The sequence below is a fragment of the Pelmatolapia mariae genome, linkage group LG20 (assembly GCF_036321145.2).
Source record: "Pelmatolapia mariae isolate MD_Pm_ZW linkage group LG20, Pm_UMD_F_2, whole genome shotgun sequence".
NCBI classification, from domain to species: domain Eukaryota; kingdom Metazoa; phylum Chordata; class Actinopteri; order Cichliformes; family Cichlidae; genus Pelmatolapia; species Pelmatolapia mariae.
This window is the reverse complement of record NC_086244.1, coordinates 10562887-10585507: the sequence shown is the minus strand read 5'-3', so window position 1 is coordinate 10585507 and position 22621 is coordinate 10562887. Positions and strand designations below refer to the sequence as shown.

At 41.7% G+C, this 22621-nt stretch overlaps 1 protein-coding gene across 2 annotated transcripts; it reads right to left on the bottom strand.

The window, feature by feature from the left end:
- Positions 1-226: 226 nt before the first annotated feature.
- si:dkey-70p6.1 (uncharacterized protein LOC570575 homolog) lies at positions 227-22243 on the bottom strand. 2 transcript variants are annotated; one of them, XM_063465250.1, is made up of 7 exons: positions 21882-22243; positions 13074-13300; positions 12080-12137; positions 11832-11910; positions 9656-10119; positions 4477-4614; positions 227-2660 (listed from the first exon to the last, which is right to left on the bottom strand). In XM_063465250.1, exons 2-7 carry the CDS (start codon positions 13205-13207, stop codon positions 2121-2123), a joined length of 1413 nt encoding a protein of 470 aa, XP_063321320.1. In that variant the 5' UTR covers positions 13208-13300; positions 21882-22243; the 3' UTR covers positions 227-2120. The 2 variants fall into 2 exon arrangements, with proteins under 2 accessions (XP_063321320.1, XP_063321321.1); XM_063465251.1 differs by having other exon boundaries at positions 9656-10002.
- Between the last annotated feature and the right edge of the window lie 378 nt (positions 22244-22621).

The following is a 22621-nucleotide window of genomic DNA, read 5'->3' as shown; positions in this document are numbered from 1 at the left end:
GGGAAAACATTATGTGTTTATAAATCATTTCCCTAAAGGGCCATTACAATTATTAGGATGCATTTCTAGAGATATTTCTTCTTTCCTTCCTAGGCCTAAATACTTGAATCTACAGGCAGCTTTTAAGATCACAAGATGGCAACTGTTAGAGAAATCCATCATCATCAGCAGTGCTTGGCAAATTCTGCTTTCTTTCTGTTTTAATAACCGAGACTATGAGATAAAGCATATTTTTTTTAAAGTGCCACTTTATTACAAAAGTATAAACTTGACTGACATTTCATGAATAGTAATCTTGATATAAAACATTACAATCTTTTGCACTTAGCACTTAATTACACGCTTTTGAGTACAAGACCCTGTAGTCTGAATAGCAAACACACAACATTAGCTGCCACATTTAACTTAGCAGGGCTTTCCAAGAACACACCGTAGCTCCACGGCTTCGAAAAAACAACAAACAGAATACACTGAAATTTACATTGCAGCTGTTTTTGCAGTTTGTGTCACAAGATAAAGTCATTCCAAAAACACAACTGAACATAATAGAAAAAGATAGATTTCTTGACACTGATGATATATTTATTATTCTTTCTCTTTTGTCATGTACATACACATTGCATCAACATACAGTATAATCACATTGTTTGCTGGGGATATTTGGTCAAATGAATTTGTCATTGGTGTCCAGGCTTTGTATGCAATTTCTGTGCGGTGTCCTCGGGGTGATGCTCGGCTGCTTAGCCAACCATTTGCTTCACATTTCTGCAATATTTTTAACACTGATAACGGAGAGAGAGAGAGAGAGTTCGTCGATGGGGTGATGATGAGACATGACGTTTTGCTAATACACATCAGTTCTAGTGGAGCTTTCCATACTGCACTATGATGAAACCAAAGCAGACTCGTATGACCACGAGGAGGGTACTATGTAGATGAACAGTCCACAGACATGAGTGAGGACTGAACAGACGGGAGGATTGTGTGTATGTGTTTCTGTGTGCGTATGTGTGGGGTGGGGTTGAGTGGACTGTCTCCACCTTTAGGACTCGAGCAGTTCTCCTCAGTCTTGTTACATCTGTACTGTGTCTCTTTCAGGTACAGGAGAGAAAAATAATCCTCCCCTCTGCTGCACAGAGTCCCACTGAGCCAAAGACATCCTTATTCTATCTGGCTTTGAGCTCTACAGAGAAATAAAGCAACACACTAACAAAAAATAAACAACCAACGACAATAGAAAAAAAAAAACATTCATATAGAGGTACCACATGACAGTGCTTGATTTTTTTTCATGTTTTTTTTTTTTTTTTTTTTTTTAGCATGCAACTTGTAGCAGGCAAAGTGCAGAAACAGGATCAACAAAGTAAAACACTTCATTTACAGACGGCAGTGGAGACAGTGTTCAGTCCATGTATAATGAAACAACATGACGGAGGGGAAGAATCTGGTCGGCTTTTTAAAATGTGAAAACGGTCGAAATTAGTCAAAGCTTTTAGGAGGAATGCAAAATATGTGCAAATTTTTTATTTAATTTATAATACTCTCATAATTGTTTCTCTTGGTCCCTGAGCTTTCAAGTATTTTGATTAGTAATTCGTTCATTTATATCCTTTAAATTCCGTCCTGAATCACGTCTTGACCAACTACAGGGAAGGTCTGTTCACAACAGACTAAGTGCTACCAAAATATTTCACACAACGCTTTGCCTTTTTTCCCCAAATAGGAGTCCTACTCGGACTACATATACGACTTTTTTTACCCGCTAGAATTGAGGAAGAATTTAGGCTTTTTACTTTATTGTGCTTTGCACATATGTATCAGTAAAATAGAAGTGCTACTGTTACCTACAGATTGCTCTGCAATGGTTTTGTGCTCATTTATTTTTCACTACCTTTGGATTCCTTATAAGGATAATAAATTGGACTTTTTATTCAGCCCAGGTCATAACAGAGCAACTTTACTACCTCAAGGCCTCTGGAGCCTGTGAAAGGCTTGACGTTATGACTTAAATGTAAACAGTATGTGTGGGTGAGCATGACAGGGGCTCAGCCGTCACTCCTTGTGGCATTAGCTCAGCTCCTTGTGTTGGAAGGATAGGGGGTCACAGTGCAGCTGCTGCCTCAGAGCCCTGTTACATACATCTCCATGCCATCGTTGAAGGTGAAGATGGTGGTGGTGCTGGAGGTGGCAGAGCCCTGCTTCAGGTCGCCGATGCTCTCGTACAGGTTCTCCCCCGGCAGCAGAAGGGCTTTGGCAGGCAGGTGCTGTAACTTGGGTGTCTGCTGCGTTGGTGGCGGTGGAGGGGGCTGCTGCTGCTGCAAGGGCTGCTGGGCTTTCTTCCTCCTTGGCCGCAGGGTGGCACACATGTTAGGGGGTCTCTCTCGCTTCCAGGCGCCTCCACCTTCCATGTTCTCATAGGCCAGATCACACTCCTCTGTCCCAATGGACTCGTAGCAGTGGTCGTCAAGGGGCCCGCCAACTGCTTTGCCCTCCTGAGGTGCCCACGTCTGGGGTTTGACCACTACACTAAACCCCCCATCCCGGTCTCGGTCCCGGTCACCTCGACCCAAGGTCCGGAAGCCGGGGTTGGCTGGGGGAGACCCCGGCACAGCTCTCTTCTTCTTTCCTGGTTTACACACCTTAGAGTACATCTCAGCCACCTGCAATTAAACAAGTTCAGAGATTATCTTCTGTAAAAAGGACTTTAAATAACTCACTCAACCTGCCATTTTATTCACACTATAGCTAAGAGTTGTGTTAGGCAAGCTGCATAAACCTCCAGAGCTGAAGAATAAAGCCAGCAAGGAGCACCCAAAACCTTATAATCTCTGCAAGACTTCACCTTTACCAATTTGAGTCCCTGCATTTGTACTTCTCACACATATTGTTGACCTTTGGAAGCTTTTAATCTGCAGTCATCTGATAAATAATGTGCTTTTCTGAGTGGTAGAGCCTGTCAAACACATTAGTTTTTCAGTTTTGATGACTGAAATTCTTTGTTAGCACTTCTACATTGTCTTGACAAGGCCAAGGCTTAATAACTTGTCATTAGTGATCATGAGTGACTCCAGCACTCTTTGCCAGCAGGATTTGTTAGAGAGCGCTTGTTGGATTAAACAATATTTGGAACAGTGAGGAAGTCCAAGGAATTCAGTGAAGCTCTAAGAAGGAGAACTATAGATTTTCACAACTTGAGAAGGTCTCTTGGAGCCACTTATAAAAAAACTGCCAAATCCAAGATCATCATTTCAAAATATTGTGATAAATACACATTATTAAGATGTGTCACCACTTTTTCAAGACCTTCAAGAGCCAAGCTGTCACTCTCAGATGAGAGGAATTTGGTAAGGATATTCAGGAACCATCAAGGCTCAAGCCTGGCATGAAGTGGAAATTTCTGGAACATCAGCATTACTGTCCACAGTGAAATGAGTTTTACATCATCATGGACTAAGAGGGTGCTGACCAAGTAAAAAGCCCCTGCAACAAATTTGACACCTTAAGGCTCCGCTGAAATTTGAAGTTGCCGTCATGACAAACCAAACGCCTTCTGGAGAAATATTTTACAGTCAGACAAAGATGGAGCTGTTTGGCCACAGTGACAAGATGTATGTTTGGAGCAGTTCAGGTGAGACTTTCAAACCTAAGAACACTGTACCAGCTGTCAAGCATGGTGGTGATAGCATCATGCTCTTGGGTTATTTTACTCCCGGTCCAGTAGAGCATCAATTTAACAGTTACATGGTTGAAACTTGGACAGAAATGGGTGTTTCAACAGGATGATGTTTGGTAATGGATAAAGGAAAAACAGCCCATATTCTAGAGCCACTACAGGTAAGAAGTTAGTACGTCTAAAGCTCACCATTTATTTTTTTTTACATCATTTATTAAACCTTACAGAAACCCAAAGAAAAGAGTATGAGTTTTGGGTTGTAAAAAATCACTGCTCCCAGACAAGAAGTAGTCCTGGTCATACGGCAGTTTATTATTTACACAGTTTTATTTTTCAACAGACTAATCAATTAAGTTTCTTATCTGTACATTGGGGGAGTCAGGATGCACACAGATCCAGGCAAGCTGCTTGCTGTCATTTATGCTCAGTTATGTGTCTCCTGGTCCTGCAGATATGAGGTATTCTCTCGTAACTCCCTTGGTAAGAAAGCCAAAGAGTTGGATGGCTCCTTTACCTCTTTACCCCATAAAGACAACCTCCCCTCTACCCTTAATGATGAGTTTTGAAACCTCAGTATATGTCATTAAATGCGAGGTTTGACAACTCTTTTTTCCAAGGCTAGACCTAGTAACCCATATAGGGGGAGATCACCTTTCCTAACTTCTAAGGAAAACCCAGTTTTTAAATGATTAAATCAATTAAAGAATGTGCATGAAACATCTTGTTAAGCATTCATTTAAGAGGGAATGGGGAGCTCTAAATGGGATGATCCATAGACGGAAAAAATAGAAAGCCCAGCTTACCGCAGCAGCAGACGGCTGTATATTCTCCACTGTGTGAGCACTCAGCGGGCCCAGGGCTTTATTTTGGAGCATGAGCATGTCATCATCCTCTGGAGGCTTCCAGATGTACTGCTCTCCGTTGCCCATAAACATCACTTCCTGTCAACAGAACAATAAATCACATTTGGGGCAGAGCTGGTCACATGGTCATGCGTGAATCTGCACTGAAAAAAAATGAGCATTCATGAATTTAAAAAGCGGATTTTACAAAACAGACGCAACAGGGCGGATGCACGGCAAATTAACCCCTCTAAAGAATCCTGCAGCACATAAAAACATACTGGATGGATTTCATACAGGGGTGAATAGATTTTCCCTGGAAGGTGGAGCCTGCTTATATTCTGGATGACTCAATTTCAACACCTTGCGTCATCCACAGGAAAATCAGCAGTGAACAGGCCTGTGAGCAAACTGCTTACACATGTAAGCCTGTGAACTGTGCGTGCTGTTGAACTCAGGTCACAGCAGATAGAGCGACCCGCCTGACCTCACGCGGGGCAGCAAATGGTTTCCCACTGTTACCTGGAGGGGTGCATAAAGCCTTACATCCACAGTAATAGCAGACAGTCTGCCTACACTCCTGCTGCTGTGAACATATGGAGGAGGTGACACTGCTGAGAGCAGAAATACCACACTATCACCAAAAACTCTTCAACAAATAAACACCGCTCAGTGCCTGGACTTCAAAGAAATTCTAACATATCACAGCACCATGCATGATGTAGCCAAGTGCTCTGGAAACTGCAACACTGGCACAATTACAACCGAGCAGATCCTCTGCAGTATCAACAGGAACTGTGAAAGAAATACTCTGCAGATCCTGATCACAGCACCACAAACTGCATATTTATGCGTCGTACTGCTGCTGACAGAGAATAACAGAATGAAATAATGATCACAGTGACATTTCTGACATTTCTGTCCAAACAGAAACTGATGGCCACACATTCTATGGAAACTTGTTATCCGTTTACTTGGCTTCTGTCATGTCTATATGTACAATAGTGGATGCTCATACATGGCTTCAGACTGCTCTAAACGATCAGTTTCAGACAGTTGATTTTTTTTCTCACGGCTCTGTTCAGTGTCAGAGAATAGATATCACTAATGTGGACATCTCAGGCACACAGCTCTGGCTGTGAGCACAGAAACCCCACCCACATCTTGGTCTAACCTTCTGGTTTAGAGGAATAGCCAATCAGAAGAAAGGGGCTTAAAGCAGGAGGGACTGAAACTGCTTGTTTCAGAAAGTGGATGACCTGAAATACTGCACCAAGCTCCAGTGTAGGGAGTGGAAAAAAATCCAAGGCCGATCTGCACAAGACACTAAAAACTCAGCAGATAATTTTTTCTCTCCCTCTAGTCATCCTCCTTAACTTCCTTCAGTTCATAAAACCGACCACTTAAGGTGATGCTGTGTTTCTGTGGCTTATTGCAAAGGAAATATGTAGCTGTCAGGCATCAACATTACTTTGGGTTTTATTTATTTAGGAATCACTTTGCATTTATTGCTTAAATGATAAATATTACATGTTTTCCTAAGTATCGTGATGATTTGGAGAGGGGCATATCCGTCAATCTTTGTCCTCTCATTTCTCGTGTGCATCTCAGCAAAGTGCTGCTAAGTTTTGCCACCCAGCTGCAAAATGTGACAATGCTATCATATGAGAAAAGGTAATTAACCGCATGTTTTGGAAAGCTAAGTATAATTTCACTAGCCACGCTAAGGCCTGATTATTGCCAGACCTGTTGAATCAAGAAATTACTCGAACAGATCCTTTTGGATAAAATGATTTAAAATATTTAGAAAAACAACACATCGTGCCACAATCTAAAGAAAATCAAGAACTACTGAGACACAAAATCATGGACTTTCATCAGTCTGGAGAGCATTATAAAGCCATTTCTAAGGCTTTTAGACCCCAGTGAACCACAGTGAGAGCCATTATCCACAAATGGAGAAAACTTGGAACAGTGATGAAACCTTCCCAGAAGTGGCTGGCCTACCAAAATTGCACCAAGAGCGCATCAATGATTCATCCAGGTCGGAAAAGAACCCAGAACAACATCTAAAGAGCGGCAGGCCTCGCTTGCTTCAGTTAAGGTCAGGGTTCGTGTTTCAACAATTAGAAAGAGACTGGGCTAAAATGGCATCATGAGCGAGTTCGAAGGAGAAAAATAAACACAGATGAGTGAAAAGAACACAAATGCTCGTCCCACATTTGCCAAAAACCTTGATGACCCACAAGGCTAATGGGAACATATTCTGTGGACTGATGAGACAAAAGCTGAACTTTTTGGAAAGTCTGTGTTCCTTTACCGCTGGTGTATTACCACTGGTTATCAGTTCATGCCCAGAAGTTCAAGCACACTCGAGCTATGCAGCAGGACAATGATCCAAACCACATCATTGAGTCCACCACTGAATGCCCCTAAAAAACTTGCAGTTCTCTTGCAGGGTTATTTGGTTTAGGGGGCAATTACTTTTTCACACAGGATCAGATAGGTTTGGATGATTTGATTCCCTTAATAAATGAAATCATGATTTAAAAACTGCTTTTGTATTTACTCGGATTATATTTATCTAATATTAGAATTTGTCCAATGATATAAAACATGAAAAAATAAGAAATCAGAAGGGGGCAAATTTCACTACATTGTCCCTGAGGAGTTATTTTTAAGAATTATCTCGATTAAATTGAATTTTTAAAGTATCTCTCCTCTTTTCATGAAAATGAGCACTGAAAAACATGTGTTGTATAAAAACCATGTCTAAAAGTCATGTGGAGTCAGCATCAAGTATAAATCACACCTGTGACAAGTTTTAAATGAATAGTTTGACATCTGGGGAAACAACCCATGCTTATTTTCATGCCAAGAGTTAGATGATAAGATTTCTGCTGCTTTCATGTCTCTAAGGGAAATCTGAAGCTTAGCTCTGTCCACAAGTAACAATATCCTATTATCAGGGCTCACTAATTAATTTGTTTGATCTAGTTTGATAAATTCCCACTTAAAACTGATAAAACTGAACAGCAGGAGAAAAAGAATGGTTTTATCGGGAATTAAATTTCTATTTCTTTCCTTCTGTTGTAAATTGCTCTTTTTCAAATCAGTTCTCTAGTTCCAGGTGCAAACACCAGCTGTTCAGGTGTTAGCATTTTTATAATGTGCCTGAGAAAGTTTTATTTTTCTAAACTTGAATGTGTAATTACCTCAGAAAGTACTCAAAAGCTGTTTGCGCATCTTATTAGGGGTTGGGAAGCTCATTTTGTAACCGGAAGGTTGCCGGTTTGATCCCCAGCTCTGTCTGTCTTGGTCGTTGTGTCCTTGGGCAAGACACTTCACCTACCGCCTACTGGTGCTGGCCAGAGGGGCCGATGGCGTGATATGGCAGCCTCGCTTCTGTCAGTCTGCCCCAGGGCAGCTGTGGCTACAACTGTAGCTTGCCTCCACCAGTGTGTGAATGTGAGAGTGAATGAATAGTGGAATTGTAAAGCGCTTTGAGGGTCTTGAAAAGCGCTATATAAATGCAATCCATTATTATTGTGTTGTAGATTCCATTTGAAAGGGAAAAATTATAAAGTGAAAATAGATCTTTAGATTTTTGTTGCAAACTTATTAAGATCAAAAATTGAAAGCTTATTTATAAAAGTGTTCTGACCCTCAGTTCAATGCTTTTTAAAGCCCCTCTGGCATCCTTTAGAGCATTGAATCGTCTTAGGTAAGTCTCTGCAGGCTTTGTACACCTGGATTTGGACAGCTGATCCCATTCGTTCTGGCTGATTTTAGTGGCAAAAACTTCCTCCTTCTCAAAATTATTGAATCGAAGCTTTAGAAATGGTGTTGATCTAGACCTCACCACATTTTTATCATGGAAGTCTACAAAGTTACTTGAACTTTATGGCTTGGTTTTTATCCTGACCTGCAGGAAAAAGCAATTTGCTTTTTGAAACTGTTCAGCTGATTTATTTTCTCATAAGTGGAGTTCGGTTTGACTTTAAAAACAACTGAAGGTTTATTAAAGCAAATTATTATTAATCATTATTAATGATCATTTCTCATGTTTAGTTTTTTGAAAAATCAATATAATAAAGGTGCTTTTAAGTTGTGGTGAATATTGGCGTTAAAGCAAGCCTTTCTCATTTATGGGAACATACCTGAGTGGTGAATGACAGGTATATAAAGGCAGTAATTGAGATGAGGATATTTGATATTGTGAGACAAAATCGGAATTCTGAAATGTTTAATAATAGTCTTTGTATAAATTAGAGAATATTTAAGCGAGAGCTCCAACTGGAAAATTATTTGTGTATTTTAGATCATTGTAGTCGGTGTTATTTAGCATGTTAGTGGTTTCCCAGTAGATATGGGCAGATTTTATGGAGTTGAACATATTAAACATTTATGTGAACTTTGTAGCTTGGAAAAACTTGGAGATGAGTATCATTATTTGAATGTAGTCAAAAATATCTGCCTGTGTATTTTAGGTTGAGACCAAAGGTTTGGAATAGTTGTTTAATACTTCGGATAGATTACTGCCTAAACTTGCAAAAATTAGTAAAGAAATTGTATCTGTATTTGGATGTGGGTGATTTGTTGACAGATCTTTTTTGTTAACGATGATTATTGATGATATGTATTATATAACCCTATGTTTTGTTTGTTGTATATTTTCTCTTTTACCTCAGGAGGGAGTTTAATGGGAATGAAATAAAGTCTAAAGTCTAAATAAAGGCAATCTCAGCGTAGAAATGCCAAAAAACTGCAGTTCCTCTTTTGGTCATTTGAAGCCGAATTCAAAAGTGAGTCAATAAGCTTAGAATTTAATGTTAAAATGCCCATTTTTACAAAAAAATATGGGTTAGGTCAATCTAGCAAATTTCCTCCTTCATGGAAAGTATACTGGTAATTATTCTCTATGACTTATTTGTTATAGCTACCCATTTCTGCTGCATCAATCTTTTTTTGAGGTTTGTTGCAACTTGGCTTTATACAGTCTACAAATGCATCTTACTAACCAACTGATTACTCCAACTTCTGATCCAAACACGGTAACTTCTAATCTAAAATGTCAAACTCTTCCTATCAGATCATAAAGATTACGTTTTCAACATGCAAAACATTTAACCCTACCAACCTTTGGGAAGGATGGGACATTGAAGGCCTCGACGTTTCTACGGGGCAACTTGGTGCTGTGAGGGTGTGGTGGAGGAGGAGCTGGATGTGAAGGCGGGGCGTGTCTTGGAGGCGGTGCCGGTGGTTCTCCCATATCCGTCCCGCTGTCCCTCTTTTGAGGCGCCTTATCTGCTTTCCTCAGCTTCCTGACGCAGGCGTACTCGGCCGTCTCCGGAGGGTGAGGGGGTGACATGACCTGGGCCTCAGGTTCGGGGAGCCCTCCTTCCACATCGCCATCAGGGTCTGGGGGCGCCGGGGTGTTGGCAGGGACGGCCGGAGGGGCCGGAGTGTCTGTCTGCCCGGCCCTGCCTACCATGGCGTAGAGGGCATCATCAGTACGTGAAGTGGAGGAGCGCCGGCCCACTTCAGAGTAAGTGTGCTCGCCGTCCTCTCCAGTCCCAGAGGGGATCTGGGGAAGCTGCCTGCCTTGAGAACGAAGGTCAGAGTTAGACCGGCAGCTGGGCAGCAGCAGAAGGTCCGTGCTGGCTAGCCTTTTCTTTTTAGATGCCTCTGCAAGGCACATACAGCCTGCTGTTCTACCGTCCGTGCAGCCGATACCCCCCTAGGGAGCAGAACTCACACACTATACTCCTCTTTTACCGGAAGGTTCAGCAAACATTTGTGAACATGAATAAATCTCTCACTGGTAAGAGGAAATCTGAAGCTGACAGTAAACTGGGAACTGACATAGATGTTTGAGAATATGCATCCAAATTGGCTTCATTCCACTGCAGTGGAAGCAGGACAAGTATGAAGCAGGACATATGCTTATATTTCTTCAAACTCTCTGAGGCTACTGTCACAGTGCCCACAAACACAGTTCCCCTGTTGACTGTCAGCGATGGAGCTCCAGGATTTATCTTGGCACTGTGATTTGTGTCTTTGAGAGCGAGAGAGAGATGCACGTTCATAAATCAAGACTGAACCGTCTAGTGGAATAAGGCTGAGTTGTAAATGTAATGTGAATTCTGTTTCAGGGTAAATTTCTCCGCGAATATGTCCTCAAATCTTTTCAGAAAAGAAGATTTGTGGATTTAGGGCCAGATCAGATAGTACGGATGTGGAGAAAAAATGTTGCACTTATTTGCAATACTAACATTATATTTTTTTTTATCACCGCCAAGGAAGTTATGTCATTGGTTTATTTCTTTTTTCCTTTCTTTCTTTTCTTTCTTTTTACTTTGTTTGTTCGTTAGCAGGATTACTCTAAAGGTTACGGATGGATGTGCATGAAAATTTTACCAGAGATGATTAACTTTTGAAGTCAATCCAGATCCAGCTCTTCATCCAGGAAGTTTGGGAGGATTCTTTACCAGATAGGGCAAAATTGGACATTTTCACATCATAGCTTCACAAATACATTTCAGATTGAAATAAGAAAAATCTGGAGATATCGTCGTGATGACCTCAAAACAATATCACAAACAAGTCTCAGGAGGGAGGGAATTTTCAGTCTCAGACGACTATTTGAGTCAGACTGTGACCTGGAGGCTGAAAATGAGGATAAAATGAGTAAACAGATAAATATATATATGTATTAAAAAAAAATCCATTAAAGTCCTTTCAAGTGTTTTGCTTTTGAAGGTTTCTTAAAATCTGACTGACTTTTGGAGTTGACCCAGACTTGTGTCCAGCAGTTTTCCAAGGGTTTCTTTACCAATACATGATTACAAAACTGGATATTTTCCCACATGTTTTCATGGTCAAGCAAAATGTATAAATAATAACTATAAAGTTACATAAGCCAAAGCAGAACAGATAGTGGTTACATTTTATTTATAGTACTTGTACTTGTTATGCTGTTAATTGGCTGTTACATTTTTCAAATTATTTTCTGTTTTACCATTTCATGCACAAATTTGTTCTCGCTCTAGTGTATCTCCAGCTTTGGTGATCGACATGGATTTAAATTAACAAAACAATTACAAGCTTCTAATGTGTCTAAGGAAAAAATGAAATACCCCATCCCTCTGAAAATTCCCCCCAAACACCCCTGCATAATATCAAAAGTGCTTTGTCATGCAGCTGGTCGGCTCCTAAAGAGCTGATATCATGGTGATGCAAGGTTGTCGTCTGACACCAGCGGCGTACCATATAAAAAGCCCAGGTCAGGATTAGTATGTAAAAGATGCACTCACTTTTGCCATTGCAGTTCATCTTGTTCATCTCAGTGTCTGATTTACTGATGGACCGCAGCTTCGACTGCCTGAGTATACCCTGACAACACAAACGCACACAAACAGACAAACACAGGGGCCAGTTAAACACTAATTAAGACTGAAGAGGTGCCCTCTGAATGATAGTGCGCCCTGCTGAATTGAGTTTATTCAGCTACCTCTGCTACAATACAAACAAAACACTGAGGAGCATGTTGTCTGATACCTACCATGTCCATGAGGCGGTGTTTTCCACCCTCGCCGGGGACATTGTGTGTCTTCCCCTTCCTGTGACAAACACAACCACTCTGTCATACACGATTCAACACTGTGTGTGTGTGTGTGTGAGCCTTGTTTGTGTGCGGCTGAGTCATCCTATGACTGTGCATATGCGAGAGAGACATTCAAAGTACATTTGCACATGTGCATACCAGTGGTGGAGAATTACTGAGCACTCGAGCACTGTAGTGCAGGTTTGATGTTCTCTACTAGATTATAAGAGCCCTTCGACCACATTTAACCAGATTTCAGATTAATATGCATTTTTTTAAACAGCAAGTTGTTAAACTTCAAACCGGGCATGTCAACCTTTTTGCTTCTTTCCTCTTCAAATCAGTTTTGCATCAAAAATAAAGATTAGAAGAAATTCAAAGTTTAAAACATTTTTTTTTGTCATTAATCGTGTTATAAACCCTCACATCTACCTTTTGACCCTTTGCAGGGGGCCTGATACGTATGCTTGAAACCACAGGATTAAACCACTCAAGTAGGTAAAAGTAGTTCCAGCTTGCATTTTGCCAGTGGAATAGAGCTTCTACTTTATTTTACTGGCGCTTCTGCTGAAGCTTATTTAAAAGGTTTGAAATAAGGATTCATTGATTGTGACTCACGGGGAATCACAATTTGGTCTAAAGATGCTGCCAATACCAATTTGATTTTAGTCTTTATATTTTGTTTTTGTTGTTTAATTCTTCTTTGATTCTAGCAAAATAATCTTTCTAAAGCAATATCTGACTTGTTTAAAAGTCTTTCTGCTCGTATCACACAGTCTTTAGCTGCGATAACTGACAAATATCAGTAACTGGCATCCATAAATCCCAACTTATCCACCAATATACCAATATCATTCAAAAAGGCCAAGAGCAACCAATATACAGATCTTAAAAATGAACATCCTGATTCTGAACATGTGTGTACGGTCATTCATGCGTGCACAGCGCTCACCTCTGGCAGCCCACGCAGAGCACCACAATGAGGATCGTAACTACAAAGGCTGAGGCAGCAGCGATAGCACCCAGCAGCAGGACCTTGCCGTAGGGAGGAGCCGTGAAGTTCAGCCCGTCCTGCATGGAGGCCATGTGGGAGCGCTGGCGCTCACTTGCTCTCACACACACTCACACTCACACCCTTACACTCATGCACGCCGGGAAGTGCCACGGTCTCACTGGGATCTGCAGGGAGAAGGCACAGAGCAGTGCTTAATTACAAAGTGATCTAACCTTTACGAAACATTAAGTACGTTAACAAAGCAGCGGAGCCAAAATATTATATTCATGGTGCAGAAGGAGAGTAGCAGTTTGAAGAGAGAGTGAATTCCCATCCAGGATGAAGCACTGAAGTGAACAGACATTATGCCTCAGGCATGTGCTGCTGCTTTACCTTGTTTGAGGGATTACCGAGCTTTGTGTCACACCTACATAGACATCAACAGCATACCTGCTCGGCAGCATAGCATCTATGTCTAAACGTTACCACACCGATCCAACAATACATTTAAACGGGACCTACAATTTTTTTAAACTTTTTTTTTACTTTTCAGCAGTGAGTACATGTAAAACTCAACCAAAGTTGTCCCTAAACCAATTTGAGCAGCCAAGGAACAGAACAACAAGCTCCTGCCTTCAACTGCTACCTTTCAGTCATTGCCCAAGATCTGTGAGTAGTGATTGTAAGAACAAGATGGTGGATATGAGCGGCAAAAATGAGCTTCCATCAAAGGCTGTCGGGGCTCAGCCATAAGGGTGAAGAGTATTTGGCAATGTGGGAGGACTTCTGGCAGAGAGAGTCTCTACTTCTCTGCACCAAAGGAGAAAGTTGAGGTAGTTCGATCATCTGATTGGGATGCCTACTGGGTGCCTCCACTGTCCAACTGGGAGGAAACCCCGGGGAAGACCCAGGACACGTTGGCGAGATTATGTGTCTTGGCTGGCTTGGGAATGAATAAGTGTTCTCTTCTTGAAGAGCTGGAGCAGGTGGCTGGGGAGAGGGAGGTCTGGGTATCTCAGCTTTAGACTGCTGCTCTGGTCACCCAGACTTGGATACACAGCAGAAAAAGGATGTATAGCCAGATTTTCAAAAAGATTGCAGTACTTGAGTGGGTAAATCTCAGGCTACACACTTCTCTGAACACTCAATTTCAAACACTTGTTTTCTGCTCTTGACTCTGTATGATGGAAAAAAACAGAGCAGATATCCCTAACATGGCATCTCAGCCCAAAAACTTATGGCTGTTAGCACTAAATGTCCACCCAATTGCTGTTTTAATCTTTAAATTGTGAGGGCCAGCCAATTAGAAGAATGTTATAAAAGGAAGGAGAAGGAAGCCTTTTTTAAAGAAAGTCGATGAACTGACAGACTGCAACAAGACCCAGAATAAGATAAACTATTTAGAACCATGAATTATACAAAACTACTCTAGTAAAGTCCAAGAATGCAAACATAAAGTTTGAAACAAACATAATAGGCCCCCGTTAATGTCACTGAATACACTGTTCTAACTAAAAAAAATTAAATCTGAGCAGTTTTGTGAGATACCGTGCTATTTCTCAGGTTGCTCTAAATGGTTAATGTAAATTTCCCTGTTTTGCTTGTTCTGCCATGAACAAACTTCCATATTGAGGAGGTACAATGAGTCACAGCATGCCGAACATGCCAGCAGGCAGAGTGACCTGAAACACCGAAGGAGACAAGTGTGAAAGCGGAGCGAGCAGACACACACATATCTCCCTCTTCTTCTCTGCTGCTTGGTGCTTGGCAGACAATTTTCACATTTGGCAGCATAATATGTTTCAAGTAAACAATAAAAAACACGGAGCTATAACAAAAAGACCAAACAAACAAGCCTAATCTCTGTCAAATTATGCCATCTGTCTACTGTGACAACATCTTTTCATGTGTGTTAATGCGTGTTTGTCACTTGTGTATCAACAAAAACGCTGCAGACTGCAAGAAACATACTGAATTTGCATGTATCTGATTCTTATCTGTTTATTCAGTTTAAAGCTACGGATTTCTTTTTAAGCAACACAATCTATTGGACTGTGTCCTTTTAGACAGACTCTTTGTAAGGTTTGCGTATGTGCATCCTCTTTAAACAACGTAATTTAGTTTTGGATTCCACGCAGACAATTTCCTTCTATTCAAGATTTAATCACCACAGACTGAATTACTTTACCAATTTGTCTGGAGTCTTGTGAGCAACATGTATCCTCTCTGAAGGTTAACCAAAGCCTTGAACACCTTCGGGCTGTTTTTAGGAGGAACTACCACATTACCACTGGGTTTTTCAGAAACAAACACATCAGCCTGAAGCGGCTCCGGTAATTTGGCCCTCGCACTGCATTCTGAGTGTGAGGCCTAATAAGGATTCAGATCAAGTGTGAATTGCTGTTATACTCTTCTTCATTCTTCCTTCTACCTGTGCACATTCACTGTCACCTTGTGATTTGGTTGAATACAGTTTGGGATTCATTTTTCTTTGGGACAGTCATAGATTTGAACTGTATTTCTGGTGATTCTGTCCACAAATATTTTATGTACCAAGTACCTGGTAACAAATAAATTACTAATCAGTCTCTCATCCAGCTCATCAAGTCTTAGACTACAGAGGATAAGGTAGTCCTTGTTCCTTGTTAGGATCACTGTGCATGAACCAGAACCAGTTATCCACCTTCCACAGGTTCAGCTTTTAGAGGCCAGTCCAGCTTACAACAGATCTCCAGAACAGAAGGAGGACTACCATCATCATCTTCAGTCCAGGATAGTGGAGGGAAGCAGCTAATTAATAATAACAGTTCTCATGATGTCGAGTTACTGTTTAGTCACTTCCTGTTTTATTTTGAAATCTATGTTTGTTATGAACTTGAGTTACTCCAAATTCCCACCTTTCTTTACCCGCCCTTTTCATGCCGCAACTCCTACATAACTCCTCCGAGTTGACTGATTGCCCGATTTGTTATCACCATTCAGGATTTCGTGCCATTTCTTATGGTCCCCTATTTTGGCGACTTATGAATGTTTTTGTTTGTTTTATTTGTAATTCATGCCTTTTTTGAGCATTTGCCTATCTTAATAGATTTGTTTCCACTGTCTGACTAAACATCTGTATATAACCAGTTAAAAGTTCTGAATTTTGGTCTCCTGTGTCTCCCTGTGGGAAGGTTGCTGTTGCCTCCCAGCAAGAAGGTCCTGGGTTTGAATTCACCATCTGGCTAGGGCCTTTCTGTGCGGGATTTGTATGTTCTCCCTGTGTCTTCTAGGGTACTCCAGATTACTCTAGTGGGGATAGGTTAATTGGTGAGACTAAATTGCCCAAAGGTGTGAATGTGAGTGTGAATGGTTGCATGTCTCTCTGACTGGCAACCTGTCCACGGTGTGCCTCTCGCCTCATGACACCTGGGCTAGGCTCCAGCTCCCTGTGATCCTGAATTGGATAAATGGAAGAACACGGATGGATAGATCCCTATAAACAAAACAGTTATTGCAATTCATCCTGACTGGGGATGAAGACACTTTGTTTAAAACCCTAAATGAGAACCTGAAATGGTTTGTCAAATCTTTTGTTAAATGTTGGTAGATTTCACTTGATAATGAAAACTTTGACCTTCTGATGGCCCTACAGGAGAATCGCCAGACAAAATTTGCCTTCTGGGAATTATAATTACCACTACCAAATTTATGGCAATACATCCATTGAGTGCGGCTATATACTGTAATAAGTGGAAACTAAAAACTTTAAACATAAACCAGCTTTCAGTGAATATTGATCTGTTTTACTCAATAATGAATGAAAAGTGAGGGAATCACCAGTAGAATGTATACTTTGGGAATATCATGAAAATCTTACCAAATTTGATGGCTGTCACTATCAGATATTTATTTGCAATTAAAAAAACCTGCTGGGGCCTCTTCACAATAAAAGTCTTTGTTGTTCTCCAGTGGAGTTGTACTGAAGGAAATGTTGACTGAGTATTAGCCACATGAAAAAAGCTGCGTGAAGTGTTGAGTTTAAAAAAAACAAAAAAAAAAACAGTCAAATGTTTCTAAAGTCGCCTGAGAAACTGCACAACTCAGAGAATGGTGGGATTCTTCTCGCTTTTATATCAATTGTCGCTGCAGTAAACCCACAATACTTGAATACAATGACTATTATTGATTCTCGTGGCTCATGCTGACGTTTATCCCAAGTTAACAAAAAAACAAAAGTCTAATCTCTCACATTTCATGTTATCTGATGTACCTTCATCTCTCCCACAGCCCTTAACAAAGCATGAGCATGTGTCTCCATGTTGGGGGAATGTGCATTTGAAGCTATGAAGAAGATTTAAATAAAAGTGACCCAAGTTTTAAAGGCAGACATAATGTCAGAAAAAGGCTTTTAACATTTATTTTAGGTCTTGCTTTCTTAGTCTTTCCTGCAATCGATTGCTCAGAACATATCGTTTAACTCAGTTAATCACATAGAGTACAAACATATGGCATTTTTGAATGTCTCTATGGTATTGTAGGAGTTTTGCTGACTTTTGCTAGTTTGCATTTGTTCCAGTAGAAATCCAGAGATGAACTCAACTGTTCCCACCATCAAATCTAATTTGCACCAAACTTCCTACACGGTCGTGTTGATCGGTTTTTATGCGCTCTGGTTCATTTTTCTATTGCAAGTTCAGTGTGATCTAACCAGAGCGCTACACTAACGAGCTTTGTTTTCTTCAGTGATTGTTATTAGTAAGATCCATGTCACATTTTCCCACAGTGGGTAAAATGCCATTTTTAAATTCTCTGAGTGTGTCTCAGGAATCTGGTTTCACAGCACATCTGTCAAAACTATTCTGACTGTGACCTGCTTTTAATGCCTCTTAATCATCTACCGGTGCTACGCCTTAGCTGAACAACTTCCAGAGCAAGTAGTCTGAAACATCATGTTGGATTTAAAGAACCATAGTCACCTAGGAGGCAATGACCAGTTAATTCATAGAGTAATTATATGTGTGCAGATTTGACAACAGAGCAGAGGAGTGGATATGGAGCGGGAGAAGATAATTAGAGAAAAGAAAGGGAAAAGATGTAGGTGTGGAGGAATAGAAAGGAGAGAGAGGAGGGAGGAAGACATGTGTGGGAGTCTTGTGGCAGGTGTTTTTGAAGACACTGAAAGCAGATGATGAAAAGAGGCTGTCACATTTCCTAACAAGGTTTCCCGGCCTTCCTTCCTTCCCTCTTGCTCCCCTGTGTCAGTGAGTGTGTCCACACCTCCCTGGCCATTCTTCTTTCTCTCTATCCCCTTGCCTCCGCCTGCGGTGTTGAGCCAGAGTGACGCCTCAGCACTGCAGTGTAATCTCTGGCCCTAGAGCTGCTTCGTATGAGCCAACCAATTGGACGTAGTGCTCAGAGCAAGAAATGGCCCTCCACTGGCTGCCTTTATGCTACACAAAGCCCACCCTCCCTCCTGTCGGTGATGCTTAGTGTGCTCGTTACAAACCACGGGCTCTACCCTTCAATACCTGCAGGTGTGGATTTGCCAGGTGTTGCCCTGACTGTTTATCACAAATGAGATGAGACCGTATGTGACCAGGAAACTGGAACATCATTGATCAGTATTGGTTTTGACAAATGTGGTTCTTTGATGATTCAAAATATCACATGGGAGCACGATCTTGACTTTTGGGAGTAACAAAATGCTATTGATGTGGTTAAAAGCTCCCAAGGCTAGAAAGTAAGGTTTTGGATCCAGTTTTGTCTTCATATTTTGTATATCTTCATCTCTGCACGCATCAGGGGAAAAAAGGCTGCAAGCGCCGCAGCAGTCAGCCGATAAAGACAAAAAACAGTTAAAAATATCTGACACCGTTTCATTGATGTCAATAAATAACCTGTTTTGTTCAAAATATTTTTAAAACATGAATTGATCACATGGTCATAACGCATTGGCTGTGGGAATGCAGCGATTATTCAGTTAACTGACTCACAGAAAATTTATTTGATGACTGACTAAGAGTTGAATTTTACACAGAGAGGATTTGTTATGTTTGGTCTAAGGAAAGAGTAAAAGTGACAGTGCGATATTACTACAATGCAATATCATACATTCACCACAATAATGATGGCATCACAATACAGTAATTCTACAACACATGCAAGCTGTTCATTTGTGATGCATTACAATTACTGTGTAAATAAAGAAGAAAATATTGTATTTTTTGACTGACTCATTATGCTCATTTTCATTTCCATATTTTAATTCTTGGAGTCTAATTGGCAAACTTTGCATAGTTCCGCTTTCAAAACAAACCCTGTTTCTCTTCCTCTGGGGCTCAACTCATCATGTATCTGAAACAAGCTGTTTTAGCTCCCTCTTTCAGGCAACTTTCTTCTGATTGGCTGCCCCTCATATGCAGAAAGTTTAAACAGCATGTGGGTGGAGCTTCTGTTCTCACAGCCAGATCGGTGCCTGTGATTACCCTATCAGGAATATCTGCTCTCAGTGACATCATCCAGAGTCAAGAGTAGAAAAAAACAGTTTGAAACAGTGTGTAGAACCGTTTGAACTTTCATCTCACAGAGATTAGAAATGCACTGACCTCATTATGTAACAGTATATCTAAAACAGTTTCTTCTTTTCACCACAAGCTGACTTCAGCTTCACCTTCATTCATTTGATAAGCACCACTATGAGGAGTCATGAAGCGGTGACTCTGGTGAGTCAAACTGGTGGCATGTTTTAATAAAAATAGTGAAATATTTTGCTGTGTTTTTATTGCATTCCTGCAATTTCCACCTTATGACAAACTGGTTGGCAAAAATTTAGAGTGTTTATCAGATGACGCAAAAATATTTGAGAAAACAGGAGATTTTGCACTGATCTCCGATGTTTTACGGACCACAGCGTGAATCAGAAAAGCGGTCGATAGCTGCAGGTCACCTGTTGACTTGGACCTGATCAGAATGGCTGCAGAAGAAGAGGGATGGTTTACAGGACTGATGTGGACTCATACTCTATAACCATAAAATGTCACTTTTTTTTTTTAACATGTACATGATTTCAAAAAATAACATGCTCATTTTCTCTATGTGTGGCATAAAACAAGGCCATGGGGATAAAATACAGAATTATGGTGTAAAACCCACAGAAATGCATCTTCAGAATTACATTTAACGCTAGCAGCAAGTCATACTAGTAGGCCTTTAATTTTCTAGGAACATGCACATGCACTGCATTCACATGTTTGTTCATTATTAATAATCCTGGAGCTCCTTTCAAACAAGCCCAGCCAGCCAACAGTGGCCTCTCCACCAATCTGCTCAGGTTTTGATAAACCACCTGGGAGTTCATGTGGAGCAAAAAAAAAAACCTCACCCTCTGTGTGACACAAATAACAGCAGTGTGTGTGTGTGTGTGTGTGTGTGTGTGTGTGTGTGTGTGTGTGTGTGTGTGTGTGAGGGAGAGGGAGGGAGGGAGAGGAGTCTGCTATTGTGTGAGAATGTGAATTAGGTCAAATGTTTGCTTGCAACAACGACTAACCATGCCCCTGTGAGGAAGAACGCTGAAGCCCGTGTGGAAGAGGCTCCGTCTTTATCCGTGGCTGCCCCTGCCTCTGACACCATGTGACACTTACCTATCTAAATCAAATCAGAATAAATATAATTTCTTGAGATCATATGACTGCCATCCTATCCGAAGTGAGATGCTGGAGAAATGGTGTGTTCACACTCAATGATAGCCCTCCACGAAGGGCTTGCGTGCGTGCGTGTGTGTCTCAGGGGAGGTTGTATGTATGTGGCTCATGATGGCACCCACTCAGCAGGCATCAATCACACACTGGGTGACGGTTCGGCTGCTGGCTGCCCGGCTCGCCGCGCCTCCGGCTCTGGCAAACTGCAGTGATGCTGGTGACAACAGGTTACAGACCACGACTCAAATGAAGCCGCCTGAGACCGAAAACCATGCAGGGTGTGAACGGGGATTATTTAGGGTGGGAGGTGAGGTGGAGGAGGGGGTTAAAAAAGAAAAGAAAGGAAAGGTTGCCCGTGCAGGTAGATGCTATAGGCGGTTATAGAAAATGAAAAATGTCAGGCTGATGCAGTGTGCTTTTATCGTGGTTTCATTAAGCCTGTAGCTCGACACATTTTTCCCTCCCTTTTCTTCTCTTCTAATCATCAAAGCGTTTCCGATTAATTCCAGATCAAAGTGAGGATGGTAAAGGATGTTGTGTCCCTGAGGTCAGGTGGTAACTTACACGACAAAGCCTGTCCCCACCACCACAACCGCCCCAACCCCCAGCTCCCCAATTTATGAGTGCTAGAAGGGAGGGAGACGGGGGGGAGGGCTGCAAATGTTAAGGGCAGGTCTAACGTTAATGATCTTTTACGCTTTACAGTCAGAGAAAAACGCGATCGGAGGTTTCCTGTGCCCCTCTCTCGTCAAATCACTACTAAGTTCTCTGATGAATCCCTTAATTTCGGGGTTTAAATCACGCAAGACAGCGCAGTAACGCTGAGGTGGGTGCACACGTGTCTCTGTGTTAAATGTATGACCAGGGGAAATGAAGAAACGGCAGGTCGGGCACAAAGAAAAACAAGCAAAGCTGCACAGGCTACAGACCCTGGATGAATTAAGGATGTTGAGTACGTGTGCAGCTTATCGAGCTGAATGTATAGGCACATATCAATGACCCCCTCCGTTCACTCTCTCCCTCCTCCCTCCAGCCTGTCACACAGCCACGGGCACAGAGCATTGCGCTATAGCATCCCTGTACTCACTCAGCTCAGAGATTTTGGGAGGCGCAGCGTCAACCCTGGTCGCTTCCTTCAGTGTCTGCTTCCCCTCGGACCGGTCGCTCCCCGCGAGCATAATCAATCAAAGGCGATAACTTGGCTTTCCTGGGTTTCACAAAACAGGAATGCACCATATTGCATGTGGCATCCTTCGAGCGCCCGCTGACCCCCTCGTGCGCCCTGTCCGTGCTCCTCTGCTCCCCAGCCAGAAGGGAGGCTGGGAAGTGTTAACCTTCCTTTCTGCTGCCGCGGCTGTATCTCCACTATTATCTCCAAGGGCCAGGTTTCTCCTCCACAGTTCCTCAAGCCCCCTCCATCTCTGCTCGCATCCCCTCGACTCAGCTACTGTGCTTCCATGTGACACAGGCAGAGCTGGAGACCCCCCAATTATGATTTTTGTCTTTTTGATTCTAGCGTCATCCCTCGGCAGGACTTGGAAGTGCGGGTGGCGGTCTAATATATGGAGTGACCCTGGTTTAGAAGAGTTTAGGAGGGTTTCTCAGTCCCCGCTGTAAAATCAACTGTTCTGTTAAAAGCGCATATGCTCCGATTTAATTCTGATGCAGAAAAAATACAAATTGATCTGTATCAAAAAATGTGGAAAATTCAAAGTCAGAATTATAGGCAGTGTACTGCTGAAAATGAACAAAAATAGTTAAAGGAGTAGTATTTTTGTCCTCGAAAGAACTTTTCTGGTGTTGTTTAAATGGCTGATATGTGAGGCA